The 18,297-nt window shown below is 54.7% G+C and overlaps 2 protein-coding genes across 3 annotated transcripts in view; one reads left to right on the top strand and one right to left on the bottom strand.

Moving 5' to 3' along the window:
- The first annotated feature begins 10,493 nt into the window (after window positions 1–10,493).
- On the top strand, window positions 10,494–17,443 carry GRN (granulin precursor). Of its 2 annotated transcripts, XM_034640701.1 has the most exons (13): window positions 10,495–10,648; window positions 13,441–13,585; window positions 13,710–13,835; window positions 13,947–14,031; window positions 14,490–14,602; window positions 14,697–14,832; window positions 14,949–15,043; window positions 15,263–15,386; window positions 15,657–15,754; window positions 15,845–16,090; window positions 16,341–16,574; window positions 16,672–16,902; window positions 16,998–17,443. In XM_034640701.1, the coding sequence occupies exons 2-13, from the start codon at window positions 13,448–13,450 to the stop codon at window positions 17,133–17,135; spliced, it is 1,764 nt and encodes a 587-aa protein (XP_034496592.1). In that variant the 5' UTR covers window positions 10,495–10,648; window positions 13,441–13,447; the 3' UTR covers window positions 17,136–17,443. The 2 variants fall into 2 exon arrangements, with proteins under 2 accessions (XP_019655774.1, XP_034496592.1); XM_019800215.2 differs by lacking the exons at window positions 15,845–16,090; window positions 16,341–16,574 and having other exon boundaries at window positions 10,494–10,648.
- A 641-nt stretch (window positions 17,444–18,084) lies between these two features.
- The window catches only part of FAM171A2 (family with sequence similarity 171 member A2), a 5,925-nt gene continuing 5,712 nt past the window's right edge, over window positions 18,085–18,297 (bottom strand). Inside the window, exon 8 of the mRNA XM_034640697.1 lies at window positions 18,085–18,284. Within this exon, the coding sequence (XP_034496588.1) occupies window positions 18,085–18,284 (200 nt within the window). The remainder of the gene's footprint in view (window positions 18,285–18,297) is intronic.

Below are 18,297 nucleotides of genomic sequence, written 5' to 3' on the forward strand. Positions count from 1 at the left end.
GAGGGGCCCCATCAGAGCTGAGCGCTGGTCTCGCAGGGGCCCAAATGGAGGAGGAGTTGGTCCAGTGGGGCCCGGACCAAAGGGCTAGGCTGGCTGGCGTGAATCTCCCTTTTTTTCATTTATTGAGTCTCTCTCTCTCTCTCTCTCTCTCTCTCTCTTTTTTTTTAGCAATGTTTGAGTATTCGTTTCATGCCAAATAGTGTTGTAGGCACTAGGCTACAGCAGAGAATGAGTCACATAAGGTCCCTGCTCACACTTTCTGGTGCAGGAGACACAAACAAATGAGTAAATAAGACACTTGCAGACCGCAAGGACATCCCTGAGGGCAAGACAACAGGTCACTTGATAGAGGGGGGCCTGAACTGGCCCAGAGACAGGGAGAACTAGGGGGTCAGGAGCACTGATGGGAAGGAGTCCAGGGAGGGTGGAGCAGGCTGGGATGAAAGGAAGTGCCCAGACGAAGGGCGGAGAATGTTCTAGCAACTTCCATGGAAAGAATATTGTGATGGGCACACATACAGGCTCTGGGTCAGACCTGGATTCGATGTCTGGCTTCACCCCTTCCCAACTGCTTGACCTCAGTAAAGTTGCTGAACATCCGGGCCTGTCTTCTTTCACTGGAGGGCAGGGATCATAGTCGTAGCTACCTGGCAGAGTTATGGTAAAGATTAAAGGGGAACCTTGCACCGAACCTGGCACAATGGGAAGCTTCAATAAAACATGAGCAGGACCCACTTTTTAAATTTTTTAAAAAGATTTTATCTGTTTGAGAGAGAGCATGCATAGCCAGGGGGAGGGGCAGAGGCAGAGGGAGAAGCAGACATCTCATCGCGCATGGCATCTGACCCCAGGACCCTGGGATCATGACCTGAGCCGAAGGCAGACACTTAACCCACTGAGCCACCCAGGCGCCCCAGGACCCACTTCTTTAAAACACTGAAATCAGGGGTGCCTGGGTAGCGCAGTCGTTAAGCGCCTGCCTTTGGCTCAGGGTGTAATCCTGGCGTTCCGGGATCGAGCCCCACATCGGGCCCTCGGCTGGGAGCCTGCTTCTTCCTCTCCCACTCCCCTGCTGTGTTCCCTCTCTCACTGGCTGTCTCTCTGTCACATAAATAAAATGTTTTAAAAAAACAAAACAAAACAAACAAACAAAACACTGAAATCAAGTACCAGCAGCCAGCCTAGCATAAAAGATTGAGTCAAAGTCCCCGGAAGTGCCCCTGAGTACTCATTTCTCTGCTAACTCATTGGAGGAATCTGTCTCCTTTCTGGGCCTCTGTTTCTTCATCTTTGTGATAGAATAACATTCCTGGCGACTGCTGAGTGGTTAAGACAGATGACATGTGTAACAGGGAGTTGTGACCAGGAAAGGGTGCTGGGGGTGGGGAGGGAGCAGCTCCTTCCACTCCTCCCACCACCTTGCTGCCGCCTCTGGCTCTTCTCCTCCTCAGCTCTTGGAGGTGACTGTGACTTGACCTCTCTGAGCTGTCTGGTGGGAGCCGCTTTCTCACCAAGGCCCTGGCCTGGCACGTCAGAGATGGACCATCAGATTAACAAGGGGAACCCCTTTGATGTCCTACAAAGAATTCCTCCGATTTCTAATGTGCCAGTTTACAAGGCCTCTTGGCATCCACATTCCATTTGAACCTCACATATCTGTGTAGAGGGCACACGGCGGTTATTGTGTACCCATTGTACAGATGAGGAAACTGAATCTTGGAGGAGTTAAGTGACCTGTCCAAGTGCCTTGAAGAGGGTATTTCTTGGCCCTTTATGGGGTCTGCCTGGAAAAGGGGTAGGGGCGCTTAGAGGGCTGGAGGACCTGGGAGGGAGGACCCAGCTGAGCTGGTGTCAGCCTCCAGGGGAGCCTGGCGTTACGGGCACAAGCGCCGGGATCTGAATGACTTGGACTCAGCCCTGACACCACCACATGGGATCCAGGTCATCCCGGACAAGGCCCTTCGCGCCTCCTATCCACCACTGCCCTGCAGTGTGTTGCAAGGACTCAGTGAGGTGGCAGAGGGTAGGCATTCAAAACACTGTCCTAATTCTTCTTGTCTCCACTCTGCCCCCAGGTCTCGAAGCTCATTATCCTCCCAGCTCTAATGGTCAGTGAGTCAACAACCCAAGCTGTCCTCCCATTTCCACCGCCCAACCTGTCCACTTGCTCCCCTTGACAGGAGCTGGGCTCCACTCCTGGAATCCATCAGCCGTGCACCAACCACTCGACAGAGCTGCCCCCGGGGGATTCTCCAGTTCAGAAGGCACAGGGTGGGAAAGGTCCTCCAGGTACCTACAGGGAGGCATGGAACTGGCTGGATCACTGATGGGTGATCCAGCTCTTCCCAAACCTCGCAGCTCAGGGGCCACCCCCTCCCAGGGCAGGAGCAGGGTGTCCTTACCTGTAGGCCCAGGACCTGCTCCCCGGAGGAGCTTGGAAAGGGTTTGGAGGACCTGAGCCCCTGTCTTGGGTTTGGCTGGATTCCTTCTTTTTTCACTCTAGTGGGATCAGATTTTGTATCATGGATTTTGTGAATTACAATAGGAAAATGACTTCCTTGGTCCTGAATAAATGTAGTTTTGTTGTCAAAATTCTTTCTTTCTTTCTTTCTTTCTTTCTTTCTTTCTTTCTTTCTTTCTTTCTTTCTTTCGATTTTATTTATTTATTTGAGACAGAGAGAGAGAGAGAGAGAGAGAGCATGGGGTCTGTGGAGGGAGCCCATGGGAGAGGCAGACTCCCTGCTGAGCAGGCAGCCCGATGCAGGGCTTGATCCCAGGACCCTGAGATCAGGACCTGAGCCAAAGGCAGCCGCTTAACCCACTGAGCCACCTAAGTGACTCAAAATTCTTTCAAACATAGCTGTGTTGGAGAAGGAAGCAAGAGTTTATTGAGGAATGACTGTGTGTGTATGTGTGTGTGTGGTACTTTCCACAGACACGTTAGCCCGTTTGATCCTCCCGAACTCCCCGGTAGGTAGGTGATGACAGTTACTCTGTCACATCGAGGGTCAAAGAAATAACCCAAAGTCATCCAGCAGGTAGGAGGCAGAGCTGGACAAGATCAGCGGGCGATGACAAGGTCCCACTGCTGCTCAGATCTCAGCCCACTGTCCAGGTTTCCAGGAAACACCTGCCACCTGCCACCTGCCTGACCCAAGGGCCACTCTGGCTTCCTGGAGGCTTGCTGGCAGCAGTCCCTGCTTCACCCGGAAGTTCACCTCCAGATCACCCCACTGCTCTCAGAATATGAGAAGCTGAAACCTGAACCCAGGAAGGTGCCCCCCTCTCCTGTAGGAGGCAGATGCCGACTCCCACATCTGGATGGGAGGAGAAGTCAGCCCATCCTATTTCGTGTCACTCCCACCACGACCCCCTCGTGGAGGGACTGATTCTTCTGCCACATCTGCCCTTGTCTGACTGGGAACCGGATGGTTTTCAGTCAGGACCAGGTGCCTATGGCCCCAGCGGGAGAGAGTTCTGGACCATGGGTCAGCAGGATGGGATGGGGGGCAGCCCCGGCGGGGATCCAAGGGGTTTCTAGGAGAAGACAGTGAGGCAGGCTGAGGGGCAGGGGGGCAGTCTCCCAGGCTAAAGTTGGGGGGTGCGTTGGGAGGGCCCACGGGGAAGAATCCCCACACGGAGGGAGCTTCGTTCGTTGATCACGCACTTGGTCGGGTTCGGTGTCAGGGCCCTGCAGGCGTGCCTTCACTCCATGGGGGGAGCTGCCTCAGTCTCAAAGCCCACCATGCACAGACCAGGGGGCTGGGGCAGACCTACCTCGGTCCCACAGCTCGGCTCGGAAGAGGAAGCGGGACTGGAGAGTACTTTCCTCCCTGAGTACCAGGTTCCTCCTTCCATGAAAAGAGGCTTGAGCGAGGTCAGGGGTTCTCAGACCTCGCCACCTGCAGCTGCAAAAGCTCCCCAGGTGATTCCAACGGAACCTGGGGCTGAGGACACGGGCTACCGAGGCCCGAAGGCCCCTCCAGCCGGGGCCTCTGCAGAGCCAAGGAATCTGCTTCTTCCCTCTCCATCCATCCCGCTCATCCCCTCCCCTCCTCCCATCCTGCAGGCACCCCACAGCTGGGCTTGAGGGTACTACCCAGCCTCACTCTCCCCAGCGCCAGGGGGGTTGCCGCCGCTCACGGGAGACTCAGAATTTCCAAGCGGACAGGGAGCAGGGCAGAGCTCACTCACTGCTCGCAGGAACACACTGAGCCTAGAGGTGAAGCAAGAATTCCCAAACGCATGCTGATTTAGAAATGCCAGGGACACTCCCAGGAGGAACTTAAAGGGTTTGAAAGTGGATGTCTGGGGTAGGAATAAAGAGGGGACAAGAGTGCTGCTTTGTGTTATACTTCGAATAGCATTTATTTACATGTTACTTTTTGTTAAAGATAATCATTGAGGGGCGCCTGGGTGGCACAGCGGTTAAGCATCTGCCTTTGGCTCAGGGCGTGATCCCGGCATTACGGGATCGAGCCCCACATCAGGCTCCTCTGCTATGAGCCTGCTTCTTCCTCTCTCACTCTCCTGCTTGTGTTCCCTCTCTCACTGGCTGTCTCTATTTCTGTCAAATAAATAAATAAAATCTTAAAAAAAAAAAAAGATAATCATTGATCTGGGGCTCCTGACTGGCTCCGTCAGTGGCACATGGGACTCTTGATCGTGAATTTGAGCCCCACATTGGGCATACAGATTACTTAAAAAAAGAAAACAAACAGTAATTGATGAAAACACAACCACAGCAAGGAAAGTGGCCTGCCCACCGGCACTAGGCAAGTTCACAGTCTCAGCAGGGACAGGAACCTGGTCTCCCGATTTCATCCAGCACCTCTGTTGCCAAATATCCTCCCACAGCCTCTGGCCAGGTCACTGGCGCGGTTCCAGGTCCCCTCCCCCACACCACCCAGACAGCTTGGAGGCCCCAGCCCAGCCCCACAGGCTCAGCAGTCAGGTGCTGATGATGAGGACAGGCGCCAACGCTTGCTCAGCCCAAGGTGACTCAGGCAGGAAGGGGAAGGAGTAGGTGTGAGCCAGGAGAGGCTCTCTCTGGGCCCTCACTCCAACCCTAGTCTTTAGGGCTGACAGATTTAGCAAATAAAAATGCAAGTTGCTCAGTTAAATGTGAATTTCAGATACCAATGAATACTTTTTAAGTGTAAGTACGTCTCAAATATTGCATGAGACGTACTTACACTAAAAAAATTCATTTCCAGTCTGAAGTTCACATTTAACTGGACTTCCTATGTTTTATCTGGCAACTCAGGATCTTGGGAGGGGAAAGGCTTCAGCCCTGGGACCCCTGGGACTCTTCCACGGGAGCAGAACAGTAACTCTGAATGAAGAAAATCCTGAGGGGCAACTGGAAGAATCAGGGGGAGGCTGAGAGAAGTGGAAGGAAGGAGAGAGAAGGAAGATGCTTAATCCTTCACCCAGACCACCACCTCTGAGAGCAGCCCTGGGACTGACCTGGAGGAACCTCTTGGCCAGGGAGACACTTCCAGGGGCCTCTCCATGCCAGGATTCTCAGTGAACCCTCCTGTTACTTTTGGTGGCTCTGAGGTCATGCAGCTGGGGCTGTAGTAGGAATAGAAACAGACCCTGTTGGGGCACCTGGGTGGCTCAGTCAGTTAAGGTCTGCCTTCTGCTCAGGTCATGATCCCAGGGTCCTGGGATGGAGCCCCAGTTGGGCTACCTGCTCAGTGAGGGGCCTGCTTCTCCCTCTTCCTCTGCCCCTCCTCCCTGCTCGTTCTCTGTCTCTCTCAAATAAATAAATAAATAAATAAATAAATAAATAAATAAATAAAATCTTAAAAAAAAAGAAACAGACCATATTTATAGAAGAATATATTTATAACTTCTTAAGCAAGAGGAGGGGGGAAAGCCAGAAACCATAAAGAGAAAGATTGATCACTAGGTTTCAGATGGCTTAACCATAACACAACTTCTCACCACAAAAAAAACCATAAACAATGATAAAAGACAAAGGACCGATTGGGAGGAAATATTTGCAATATAAATAATATCCAGAATATATAAAGAGTTCCCACAGTTCAACAAGAAAAAGACAAACACTGAAGAAAAATAACCAAGAATAATGTAATAGTAAGTCTTATGTGTCACCTGGGTAGGTGTTTTTGGATGAGGTTAACATTTGAATTGATACATTTTGGCTAAAGCAAGTTGCCCTCCATAATGTGGGTGGGCCTCAACCAGTCCACTGAAGGCCTGACTAGAACACACAAAAAAATTGGCCTTTCCAAACACGGAGAAATTCTCCAGTGACTGCCTTTGGACTTCATCTGCACCTTTGGCTCTTTTGAGTCTCCAGCCTGCTGGCCCACACTTCAGATTTTGGACTTGTTAGCTACCATAATCACACGAGGCAATTCCTTTCAATAAATGTCTTTCTACATACACATCAGTCGGTTCTGTTTCTCTGGAGAAGCCTAATACAAATAAGAACAGGCAATTCACTGAAGAAACACATATGCAGAATAAGCATATGAAAAAATGCTCAGCTTCCTTAGAGATCAAGGAAATACAGATTAAATAACTGTGGAGGGGCGCCTGGGTAGCACAGCAGTTAAGCGTCTGCCTTCGGCTCAGGGCGTGATCCTGGCATTATGGGATCGAGCCCCACATCAGGCTCCTCTGCTATGAGCCTGCTTCTCCCTCTCCCGCTCCCCCTGCTTGTGTTCCCTCTCTCTCTGGATGTCTCTATCTCTGTCAAATAAATAAATAAAATCTTTAAAAAAAATAAATAAATAACCGTGGAATATCTTTTGTTGTTAGATCGGCAAAATATCTTTTTATGTATGTATGTATGTTTGTTTGTATGTATGCATTTATTTATTTTTAAGTTTATTTAATTAAGTAATCTCTACACCCAATGTGGGGCTCAAACTTACCACCCTGAGATCAAGAGCTGATTGAGCCAGCCAGCTGTCCTGGCAAAACATCTTTTAAACTGACATATTTGGGGTGCCTCGGTGGCTCAGTCAGTTAAGCATCCAACTATTGATTTTGGCTTATTATGTTAGGGTCATGAGATTGAACCCCACATCAGGCTCCATGCTTGGTGAGGAGTCTGGTTGAGATTCTCTCTCCCTCTCCCTCTGCCCCTCCCCCTGCTCGAGCACTCTTGCTTTCTTAAATAAATAAATATCTTAAAAAAAAATAAACTGGCATATTCAATGTTAATGAGTGTATGGGAAATAAGTTCCCCCAAATACTGTGTCTGGGAGCGTAAATAGGAAAAATTTTAATGCAGTTTTGCATTAACATTTCGAATGTGCATACCCTTTACCCAGCAATATTACTTTTAGGGATTTAACCCCCACATGTGCTCTCAGAGACACATTCACACATGTTTATGGCATAATTATTTGTAACTGCAAAAAAATGGAAACACGCAAAAGTCCATTAAGGGAGACTGGTTAAGTAAACTATGTAACATCTATAGTGTAGAATACTTGGCAACTGTCAAACTGATAAATAAATGTAAAGACATCCCATGTTCATGGATAGGAAGACTTAATATAGTTATGCTGGCAATACGCCCCAAATTGACCTGTAGATTCAGTTCATTCCCTACCAAAATCTCAGCTGTCACCTTTGCAGAAACTGATCCTAAAATTCATTTAGAAATTTGAGGGACCCAAAATAGCCAAAACAATTTTGAAAAAGAAATTGGAGGACCCCCTCTTCTTCCAGTTTCAAAACTTGCTACAAACCTTAGTAATCAAGACAATGTGGTACTGGCATAAGGACAGACATACAGATCAATGGAATAGAATTGAGAGTCCAGAAATAAACCCTCACATTTACAGTCAATTGATTTCATCAAAATTAAAAATCATAAGGCCTGGCCAAAGGGGGCTGAGAGGGCTCAGGGAATGGGGCAAATGGGGATGGACCCTTTGATGTCATATTTCTTTGTGGCTCTGAAGTTTGCTTCTTTTTACTCCTCTCTATTAAAAAAAATGATGCCCCCTCCTTGATAGCAAAAAGCAGAGGGAGAGAGATTCCTAAATTGGAGGGTTTAAGGATACTGGAGTGTTTCTTGAGGAATGTGAGAGATGTTCTGTAGTCCTCAGGGGAACTGTATCCTCTCCACTGAAGTGGAATTTCACTGCATCCATTTGACAAGTAAATACATTTTTTTAGTACATATATTTCATATTTCTTTGCCATAGTAATCAGAGTAACTGCATGTGATTCAGATTTTTCTAAAGCTTGGGCTCGCACCTTGACTATTAAGTACCTTGTCCCGTGCGAGTGAAACCTACAAGGCCCATCAGCTCATCCAGGACTGTTTGCCCCTACCCTATGTCCCCAGGATGTTGAACTTCTAAGTCCCTCCGCCTGCATTTTGCATTTTGTCCCTGTTAAGTGCTTTTAATTCTTGCTAAACTCAAAGGGACTGCTTCTAGAAACTTTAATGCACATGTCCCCTGATCTTTCTATAATCTACTGTTGCTTGGAAGTCAGATAACATTAATTAAAAATATCTGAAATCCATGGGGCTGGCTCAGGTGGTAAAGCATGCACCGCTTGATCTGAGGGTCGTGAGTTCGAGCACCATGTTGGGTAAAGAGCTACACATATATACATGAAATAAGAGAAAAGAAGCTGCAAGAAGGAAACTTTGAGCTCTTTCAGAGACAGTTTATGAATCTTTAGAGAAGGTTTCTCAACCTCAGCACTACTCATATTTTGGGCAAAATAATACTTGCTGTGGGGGCGTCCTTTGCATTGTGGGTGTTTAGCAGTAACCCTGGCCTCTGCCTCTTAGAGGCCAGTAGCACCTAGTTGTGACAACCCGGGATATCTCTGCACACTGCCGAATGTCCCTGGTGGGCAAATCACTCCTTTATGGATACTTTTCGTGAGACTTGGTTCAGTCACTCTAGTCTTTTTTTCCCCTGCATTTATTTTTTGTATGTTCTGTGTAGTTGGGATTCATAGGTTCATTTACGGATTAGCCTAACATTTCATGAAAAGTGTGTGTGCACGTGTTTTGGTAATGGAAGCAGAGGCTGGACCCCCTTGCCTCAGGATACACAGGAGGGACACTGTGCACAAATGTCCCCAGCAGGCAGAGTTGTCCTGATTCTCAGCACGAGCCTCACTCACACTCCAGACCCTCTCTAACCCTAGGCTGAACACCGTTGCCAAACGATTCCTCCACCCTGCCACTCCCCCCACACAGACTGCCGCCACCCCTGAATTGGGCTGTCTGTCCCCTTCCCCAGCCTCACCCTCAGCTCAAGCTCTTTGTTTAGCCTGAAGGGCTGTCCATCCACTCTGTATAATCAAACACTGCCTGTCCTTCCAGGCCTGGCACCAGGCCTTCTCTGGGCCTCCCCTCTCTCCTGGTGCATTTATCAACCATTTTGGCCGGAGCCAGGCCCTTTGGCACTGAGCAACCTGGCTCTCGTTGCTGGCCAATCTGTTCTGCGTGGTGCGTTTCTCACCGGTCATGCCCATTCCTGGAAGGCAGGGTTGACTCAAGGGAGGAAGCCACTTCCATTACGCACGCACCCCCAGTCCAGACTATTGTCAGGCACCCAACAGCTCCTCAAGCCCACTATGTTGAACTTGGCAATTTAATCCCTGCCCGAGGCTGCTCTTCCCATCTGGTTTCCTAATGCTCTTCCCAACACCCCCTGTCCAGGCACTTTTCCAACCCCTCTCCAACCTGCCAGTTAATATCCTCCCAGATTCTGCTCAAAAAGGTGCCCTAAAGGGGAGCCTGGGTGGTTCAGTTGGTTAAGCACCTGCCTTTGGCTGGGGTCATGATCTCGCGGTCCTGGGACCCAGGCCCAAGTGGGGCTCCCTGCTCAGCGGGGAGTCTGCTTCTCCCTCTGCCTCTCCCCTCCCCCCGCTCATGCTCTCTCTCAAATAAATAAATAAAATCTTAAAGAAAAAGGGTGCCCTAAAAGTGGAATTAAATCTCTTCCTCCCTGCCGAGAGCCAACCTATCGCCTCTGACCTACACACAACCATAACACCTGGCACATGACCTTGCTCCTTAAATTAGATTTAATGTGAGCCTATCTCATTTCTCCACCCACTCACACCGCGCTGTGAGCACTCTGAGGAAAGGGCCTGAGAGCTGTCTGTCCTTGCCCTCACAACCCTCCTTCAACCCCTACGGGGCCTGGCTGCCTAGCATTTATTCTGAGTTTGTTGAACAGAATAGAAACAGGATGCACGAGCGTCCCTCATCCAGAAGCAGACATCCCGTAAAGACCTGGAACGCACCCTGTAAAGGGACAGCTCCCTTGTCGGTCAAGGTCCTCTGACAGGGGATGCCTCATCTTGAATGCACTCTACCAGGCTCCCGCAGCCGGGCTGAGCAGGGCCAGGACGTCACATGATTCTCCAATCACATGATCCCGTAAAAAAGAGGGGGGAGGGTGGGAAGGGAGACGCCGGGAGGGAGGAAAGAGAATTAAATAAGAAAAAAAAAGCACAGCTTTCCAGGCTGGCCCCGCCTCTACGTCGACCAATAGCCAGTAGCAGCGCGCCAGCCCGGACCCCTGGCCAATGGAAACTGAGGTGGGCGGGCCATCGCGCTGCAAGGCCCTGGTCTGTGAGCTTCCCGACCGCGGCTACCCAGCGAGCGCGGAGCCGGTCGCAGGTAAGGAGGGTGGCTGCGCAGACCTCTCGCTTCCTCCAGGGGTCCGGCCAGGCGGACGTGAGGGCATGAGGTTCCTCCGGAGTTTCAGCCGAGAGGCAAGAGAAGACTGGCTTAGAGAAGCTCCTTTGGGGGTTTCCGAGGCACTGGAGGCAGTTTTACGGGGGGGGGTGGAGTAAGCCGTGATTACAGTGACCCCCATTAGAAGGAGGCTCGCTCCCTCTCCGGCGTCCCCGGAAGCTGCAGCCCCTTTCCCCAAAGCAGGGACCACTCCATTCTTGAGCTGGCTTCGGGCCGGCCCGGGTGCGGGTGGTGCTGGTGGTGCGGGTGGTGCTCGTGGTGGGTGGTCCCTGGGATCCCTGGGAACGAGAGAAGCTCCTTCCCTGGCCCTGGAGCTCAGGGAGCTGCGAGTGGGCTGGAGACCCTGCCCTCCTCCAAGGCAGCAGGGACTTGGGAGTAGTGACCGAACGCCTGGGTTGTGCTCTCCCTTACTTCCTCTCGTGGGGGGTAGGACCAGCCAACTTCCGCCCCTCCCTGCCACTTTTCCTGCTCACTCGCAGTTCAGTTAGCTCTCCTTTTGGGAATCTCTCCTGACGCTCGGAGTTGGGGGCTGCCACCTAGTGGAAGATGGCAGAGCTGGGGGCTTGCAGGGGCTCTTGTCCCTCACTACTGTGGCAGTGTGGGGTGGGGGTGAGAAAGGCCGCCACTCAGAACCCTACTGAGAGGAATTAGGCCCGTCTTCCCCCATCCTTGGTCCTGAGTGTGTGCGCGGGTCTGTACATTGGTATTCACTAGAAGCATGCGCTGTACTCCCTAACCTTAGGATGCCAAGGGTGGAAAGTATGCGTAAGTAAATCACTAGGGTGCTCCATGGTCCCAGATTTGTGCAGACAGGCACCCCTTCTGGCCTAAGCCAGGACAGCTGGACAGCCTATGGAGGGTTGAGGTTTGACTCCCAAGAAGCAGGTGGGACCAGCCCGGCCTGGGAGCTGTGGGTGTAGAGGGGAGGGTGAAAGGGGCCAAGGTCCAGACCAGCCAGGCAATGGCCTCCTGGAAATGGTCTTTGAGCTAGGAATGGGGCACTGAGGAGAGCCAGGTGAGGGAGAGAAGGATGAGGGTGACTGGGTGGGTGTAAGTCCTCGCCACACCTAGTGTCAATGTCCACAGAGACACTCATGGGGGAACTGAGGCCCAGAGACAGAGAGCAACTTTTGAGGCTCTCACCATCCATGGTGGAGATTCTAGAACTAGCACCCAAATGCAGTATCCAGGCAGCCCCTGAGTTTCTCAGTTTCTATCCTGCCTTGTCCACCTGCTCAGAAAATGCGCTCTCTCCCTCCTTTACTTGGACCCCAGGCCTCTCTTCTCCCAGGGTTTGGGGTCCGTTCCCGGGCACTGTCCATGGTACCACTTTGTGACATGAACCCAGGTCCAGTATGCTTTGGAGCCATCAAAGCCTGTCATCTCCATGACTGGACATATGACATGGGCATGTTACTTAATTTCTCTGAGCCTCAGTTTCCTCCTTTGAAAAGTAAAGGTAATAGTTACTACTTTGGATGGTTGTTGCAAAGAAGAAAGAAAAGAGGATTGAGTATTGTAACTGGGCCAGGAAAGGCTCAATGAACATTACTGTTTTTGCCCCTTAGGCAGGGTAACATCTCCTGGGCGCAACCCATTGAACTAGTGGGGCTGGCTGAGCTTGGGGAAGAGTCATTTAGGAAGTGAGAGGCTACTCCCCACAGAGCCTCATAATCGGTTCCTTCTGCTGGTGCAGCTGGGTGGGTGCATGTGGTCCTCTCCATGTACTGCCGAGTTGCGGCTTCCGGGTAGGGGGAGAGGCAGGGGTTGGGCTGGGGTTGGGGGTGGTACGTTTGGGGAGTCTGAAAGGGTCTGGTGGTGTTGGGGGGCCCTGAGAACACAGGTGTCTCAAAGGCTGGCCCAGCCCGTGCACCCCTTCCCTTGGTGGTTCGGGGACAGTTGGGGGGGCAGGTGTGGCTGGCCTCTGGGGAAGGCAGCCCAGATTCCACTGGCTACTGCACTTCCCTTTTCACAACTTTCTCAACCCCCTGATTTCCCATGTCATCATGTGACATCCCTCCCCTGCCCCCCAACAGGCCTTAGCAGGTGTGAACACAGCATTGGCCGGGGAGGCATCTGCAGGGGGCTGGCTGGGGAAGTGGAACCCTGTCTTTTCTTCAAGGGGGACTCCCTCTTCGCTCCCCAGGCCAGTCCTCCCCTGGCTGCTACTGATGTCTCACCCACTCCCCGGAGGTGACCCATGTCCCTACAGACCAGACCCACAAAATCCACAAATTTTCCTTTCACACACCTACATCTTCTTTTTATATAAGGTGTTTTGTTGTGTGTGTGTGTGTGTGTGTGTGTGTGTGTGTGTGTGTGTTTTAAATAATCTTTACAGCCATCATGGGGCTCAAACCTACAACCCTGAGATCAAGAGTTACATGCCCTACTGACCGAGCCACCCTGGCACCTCACACGCCTACATGTTTACACACTCACCTACAGAGACCGAGGCATTTGGCCACATTTTGGGGACACAGACTGACACCCGCACTTGTGTCAGTATTCATGCTCGTCGCTGTCACGCGCTGGTGCGCAAGTGAACGTAGAGGAAGCTGAATCTTGGGCCCCACATCTTGCTTCCCGCCTGGACAAGGAGCTGTTGGGGAGGCTCAGGTGTATCTGGCCTGGGTCCGGGGGAGTGACTGGCCCCCGATTCAAGGGTCTCACGGGCTTAAGCTAGTCGCCAAATGCCTCTCGGTGTTTTGCAGGCAGACCATGTGGACCCTGGTGAGCTGGGTGGCCTTAGCGGCAGGGCTGGTGGCTGGAACACAGTGCCCAGATGGTCAGTACTGCCCTGTGGCCTGCTGCCTGGACCCAGGAGGAACCAGCTACAGTTGCTGCAGTCCCGTTCTGGTGAGCGCCCTGCGGCCCAGGCAAGAGCCGGCGGCCTGGGATTCCCCAGAGGGGCATCTTAGCATGGCCAGAGGAGGGGGCCAGGCTCGGGTCCTTCATTTTGTCATCTCCTCTCACTTTCTAGGGCCAGTGGCCCACAGAGCTGAGCAGGCAGCTGGGCAGCCCCTGCCAGATAGATGCCCACTGCTCTCCTGGCTACTCCTGCCTCCTGACCATCTTGGGGACCTCCAGTTGCTGCCCGTTCCCAGAGGTGAGGGTGCCATTCGTTTCAATGGAGGGGCTCAGGTCTGCATTTCGACTTTCCACCCACTCCCCCCAGGTAAAGGGGTCGAGCCAATGCAGGTGTCTCTGTGCCCCACAGGCCGTGTCATGCGCTGATGGCCGCCACTGCTGCCCGCGGGGCTACCACTGCAGTGCTGATGGGCGGTCCTGCTTCCAAAGATCAGGTGCGGCAGGGGTGGGGGTGGAGGGCAGGCAGATGGGCAGCATGTGGAGGCTGGGTGACCTGATTCCTGCCCTTGTGCTCTCATTCTTGTGGCATCTGGACTAAGCAACCTGTTTGCTCCGGACAGAGGGACAGCACGAGGCTAGGAAGGGGCAGGAGAGAATGGCAGACTCCAGGCCCCGGGCCAGGCATCGGGAGGGTGGAGAGAGGCCAAGCCGGGCTGGTTTAAGGCCAGCCTGGTCAGTGGATGCCCCTGCCTTGTGCCATATTACTGAGGCAAGGACCGGCTTGTGGGGAGAGTGGGTTAGGAGTGCCTGGGACAATGCCGAGCCCTAGTGCCGGACCCCCAGCCCCCCGGTAGCTGGGCTTGCAGGGCCTGGTACCAGCAGCTCCTAGAGTGATGGGAGTGATGGCCTTCGCTAACTGGGCTGGCGGAATCCGGAGTCACCCTGTCCACAGATACCAGCCGCTTGGGTGCTGTGCAGTGCCCTGACAGCCGGTTTGAATGCCCCAACTCCTCCACGTGCTGCACTATGCGAGATGGCTCCTGGGGGTGCTGCCCCATGCCCCAGGTACAGGTTCGGGAAGATGGGGGTGCGGGGAGCCGTCAGGGCAGAGCAAGGGGCCGAAGGCGGCAAAGACAGAGACGGAGGCATCTCTCGTCAGGCTTCTTGCTGCGAAGACAAGGTGCACTGCTGCCCCCATGGGACCTCGTGCGACCTGGCTCATGCCCGCTGCCTCACAGCCACAGGCACACACCCTCTGGCGAGGAAGATCCCCGCACAAAGGAGTAACCGGGCAGGTGAGGAGGTGGGAGAGCATCGGGGTGCGGGTTGGAAGGAGGCCTCGTCTGACTCCTAGCTGGGGGAAGAGCTCCTCACCGCTATGGCTGCCCTGCCCGCCTCTCTCCCCTTCCAGTGGTCATATGCCCCGATGGGCGGTCCCAGTGCCCTGATGGTTCTACCTGCTGCGAGCTGCCTAGTGGGAAGTATGGCTGCTGTCCAATGCCTAATGTGAGTGAGGGGCCGTGTGCCCACAGCCACCTGGCCCGGACACCTACCTCCGAAGGACTCCAGGGGGTGGGACTGGCTGGCAGGTCGTTGGGAGCCTGGCTGCTCGGGACTCATGCTGCCCCCTAGTGGGGGATTGAGGCAGTGTCAGCTGTCACCTGGCTGCTCCCTGCGCTCAGCTGAGAGGGGAAGTCACAAAGACCTCCCCTCATCCCCACGCAGGCCATCTGCTGCTCGGACCACCTGCACTGTTGCCCCCAGGACACTGTGTGCGACCTAGTCCAGAGTAAGTGCCTCTCCAAGGAGAACGCTACGGACCTCCTCACCAAGCTGCCAGCGCAAACAGGTACCAGAGGTGGGGGGCTGCAGACCCCATTCCCCCGGCTCCCTGTGCGGAACTCTCCACTGAGTTGTTCCTGGAACAGATGCGGGGCCGGGGGACTGAGCGCCACGTGGCGGGGACAGGGCAGACACAGCCCCCTTTCCTCCGGCCCAAGTCTACTCTCCAGCCTCAGCATCTGGTTCTAGCTTGGAGCCGGCCAAGGGTTGGGTACCCCGAGGCTCCCCATGGCTCCCCACGGCCACTGCTGACCTGTCCTCCGTGCCTTTCTCACAGTGCAGGAGGTGAAGTGTGACATGGAGGTGAGCTGCCCTGACGGCTACACCTGCTGCCGCCTACAGTCAGGGGCCTGGGGCTGTTGCCCTTTTGCCCAGGTACCCAGGAGTGGTGGGTCGGCCGGGCTGAGCAGAAAGTGGCAGCCAGCAAGGCCCCGGTGCCCACCGTCCCCTGTCCTTCCACCCTAGGCTGTGTGCTGTGACGACCACGTACACTGCTGCCCGGCTGGGTTTAAATGTGACACAGTGAAGGGCACCTGTGAACAGAAGGCCAGCCAGATGCCCTGGATGGTGTGGGCCCCAGTCCACCTTTACCTGTCGAAAGCCAAGGCCATAGAGCACAATGTCCCCTGTGATAACATCACTAGCTGTCCCTCTTCCAATACCTGCTGTCGACTCGCGTCCGGGGAGTGGGGCTGCTGTCCTGCCCCAGAGGTGCGTGGCGGGGTGGGGGGAGCATGGGATGGGGGGCGATAGTGTCTGGGCCTGGGCGGGTGGTCAGACTCCTGTTGCTTTGCACCTCCGTCCTCTGCCTGGCCTACAGGTGGCCCATCTGCTCCGTTAGGTTCATTCCTAGCTGGCAGAGCTGTGAGCAGGAAAGGGAGTCGGGGTAGGCAGGGGCTCAGCTTTCCGCCCCACATAGCCGCTTCCCAGACCACCCTGTGCTGCCTCCCCCTCCCCCAAGGCTGTCTGCTGCTCAGACCACGAGCACTGCTGCCCCCATGGCTACACATGCTTGGCTGAGGGGCAGTGTCAGAAGTGGAGCAGGACGGTGACTGGACTGCAGAAGATGCCTGCCCGCCGGGCTGCCCTGTCTCATCGCAGAGACATGGGCTGTGACCAGCACACCAGCTGCCCTGTGGGGCAGACCTGCTGCCCAAGCCTGAGTGGGGGCTGGGCCTGCTGCCAGTTGCCTCATGTGAGTGCCCACCTGCCTGCCCTGGACTGGAGCCGAGTCCCCCACGGGCGGGGGGGCGGGTTGCGGAGAGAGGTAAACGCCGCCTTGTCCCTCCCAGGCTGTGTGCTGTGAGGACCGCCAGCACTGCTGCCCGGCTGGGTACACGTGCAACGTGAAGGCACGATCCTGCGAGAAGGAGGCGGATTCTGCCCACCTGGCTGCCCGCCTGGCCCGTGGCCCTCGCAGGGGTGTGGGGAACGTGGAGTGTGGAGCAGGGCACTTTTGCCATGATAACCAGACCTGCTGCCGAGATAGCCAAGGGGGCTGGGCCTGCTGTCCCTATCGCCAGGTGAGTGCCACCCACTGGCCTGGGGCTGGGGATCTGTGGGAGCCAGGTCCTGCCGTGTCCAGCTCTGACTCCCCACCCACCCCCTGGCCTTCCAGGGTATCTGTTGTGCCGATCAGCGCCACTGCTGCCCCACGGGCTTCCGATGCGCGGCCAAGGGAACCAAGTGTCTGCGGAGGGAGAGCTTGCGTTGGGACATGCCGCCGAGGGACCCAGCCCCGAGGCAGCTGCTGTGAGGCGAGACTAAGGACTGAAGATAGTCTGCAGCCCTCGGTACCCTGCTCAGAGGGTCCCCACTGCTCAGGCCTCCCCAGCACCTCTCCCCCACCAAATTCTCCTGGAGTCCCCCATTCTGATCCCCCATCATGGGAGGTGGGCCCTCTGTCTGAGGTCCTCCCTATCTCAAGGGGGGCTGTGGCGAAAGCCATGTTACAAGCTGCCATCCCCTCCCCCAATTTCCGTGGACCCTGTGGCCAGGTGCTCTTCCCTATCCACAGGCGTGCGTGTGTGTATGTGCTGCAGTAAAGTTTGTACACTTTCTTAACAGTGTCTGATTTGACCACCCTGCCTGCCCCCCTCTCTGAGCAAGGGCCCCTATCCAGTGTCCACATTTCCCAACCCTGCAGAAAGACACACACGGAGTTAATCTCACCAGTTTTATATTTGCTGTTGCCCACAGCAATCCCATCACATGATCCCCTAGTCCCCAGAGCCGCCCCAGCCACCAGCCCTGTGACATCCTAGCCCAGAGGTGGGCTAGTCAGCAAGCAGCACCCCCTCCCCTCCCGGGGGGTCCACAGAGAAGGCCCCCTCCCTTCCCAGCCCTCACGCTAGCAGCTGAGGCCGGGTCGCCCCTCCTGCTTTCCCACAATAGATCTTTCTATGTACAGCCACGTTTATACAGGCACTGCTTCCCCCCACCCAGCCCTCCTTCTCCAGCACCTCCCAATGGGGGTCTGGACCCCTCCCACCTCCCTCTTGGAGGCCGACACGAGTCCCTCCCGAGACATTACCCAGCACATACCACTGGACAGCTCCGCAGGCCCCTGGGCACCTCTCCAGGCGGGGGACTGGGGGGCTAAGTGCGAGAGCTCACCGGGGCACGCCCCCTGGGGGTGGGCCCGGGCGGAGGGGGGTCGGGGGCCCACCGGGGAGGTGGGGTTGGTGCCAGGCCGGGCAGGGGCGCTACTTGACGTTGAACACCATAAGCGGCCGCTCCTCCCGCCGCTGCCATGGGCTCTTCTTGTCGCCCGCCTCGTCGCCCACCTCCGCCCCCAGCTCGTCCTCCGGACTGGTGAGCGAGTCGCGCCGCAGCTCGCTAGCGCTGCTGCGGGAACTGTCCCCGCGGCTACGGCCCCGACCCCGGGGTACCGTGGCCGCCCGGCCTTCGGGCGCCGG

This window comes from Ailuropoda melanoleuca, chromosome 13 (genome assembly GCF_002007445.2).
Source record: "Ailuropoda melanoleuca isolate Jingjing chromosome 13, ASM200744v2, whole genome shotgun sequence".
Lineage (NCBI taxonomy): Eukaryota > Metazoa > Chordata > Mammalia > Carnivora > Ursidae > Ailuropoda > Ailuropoda melanoleuca.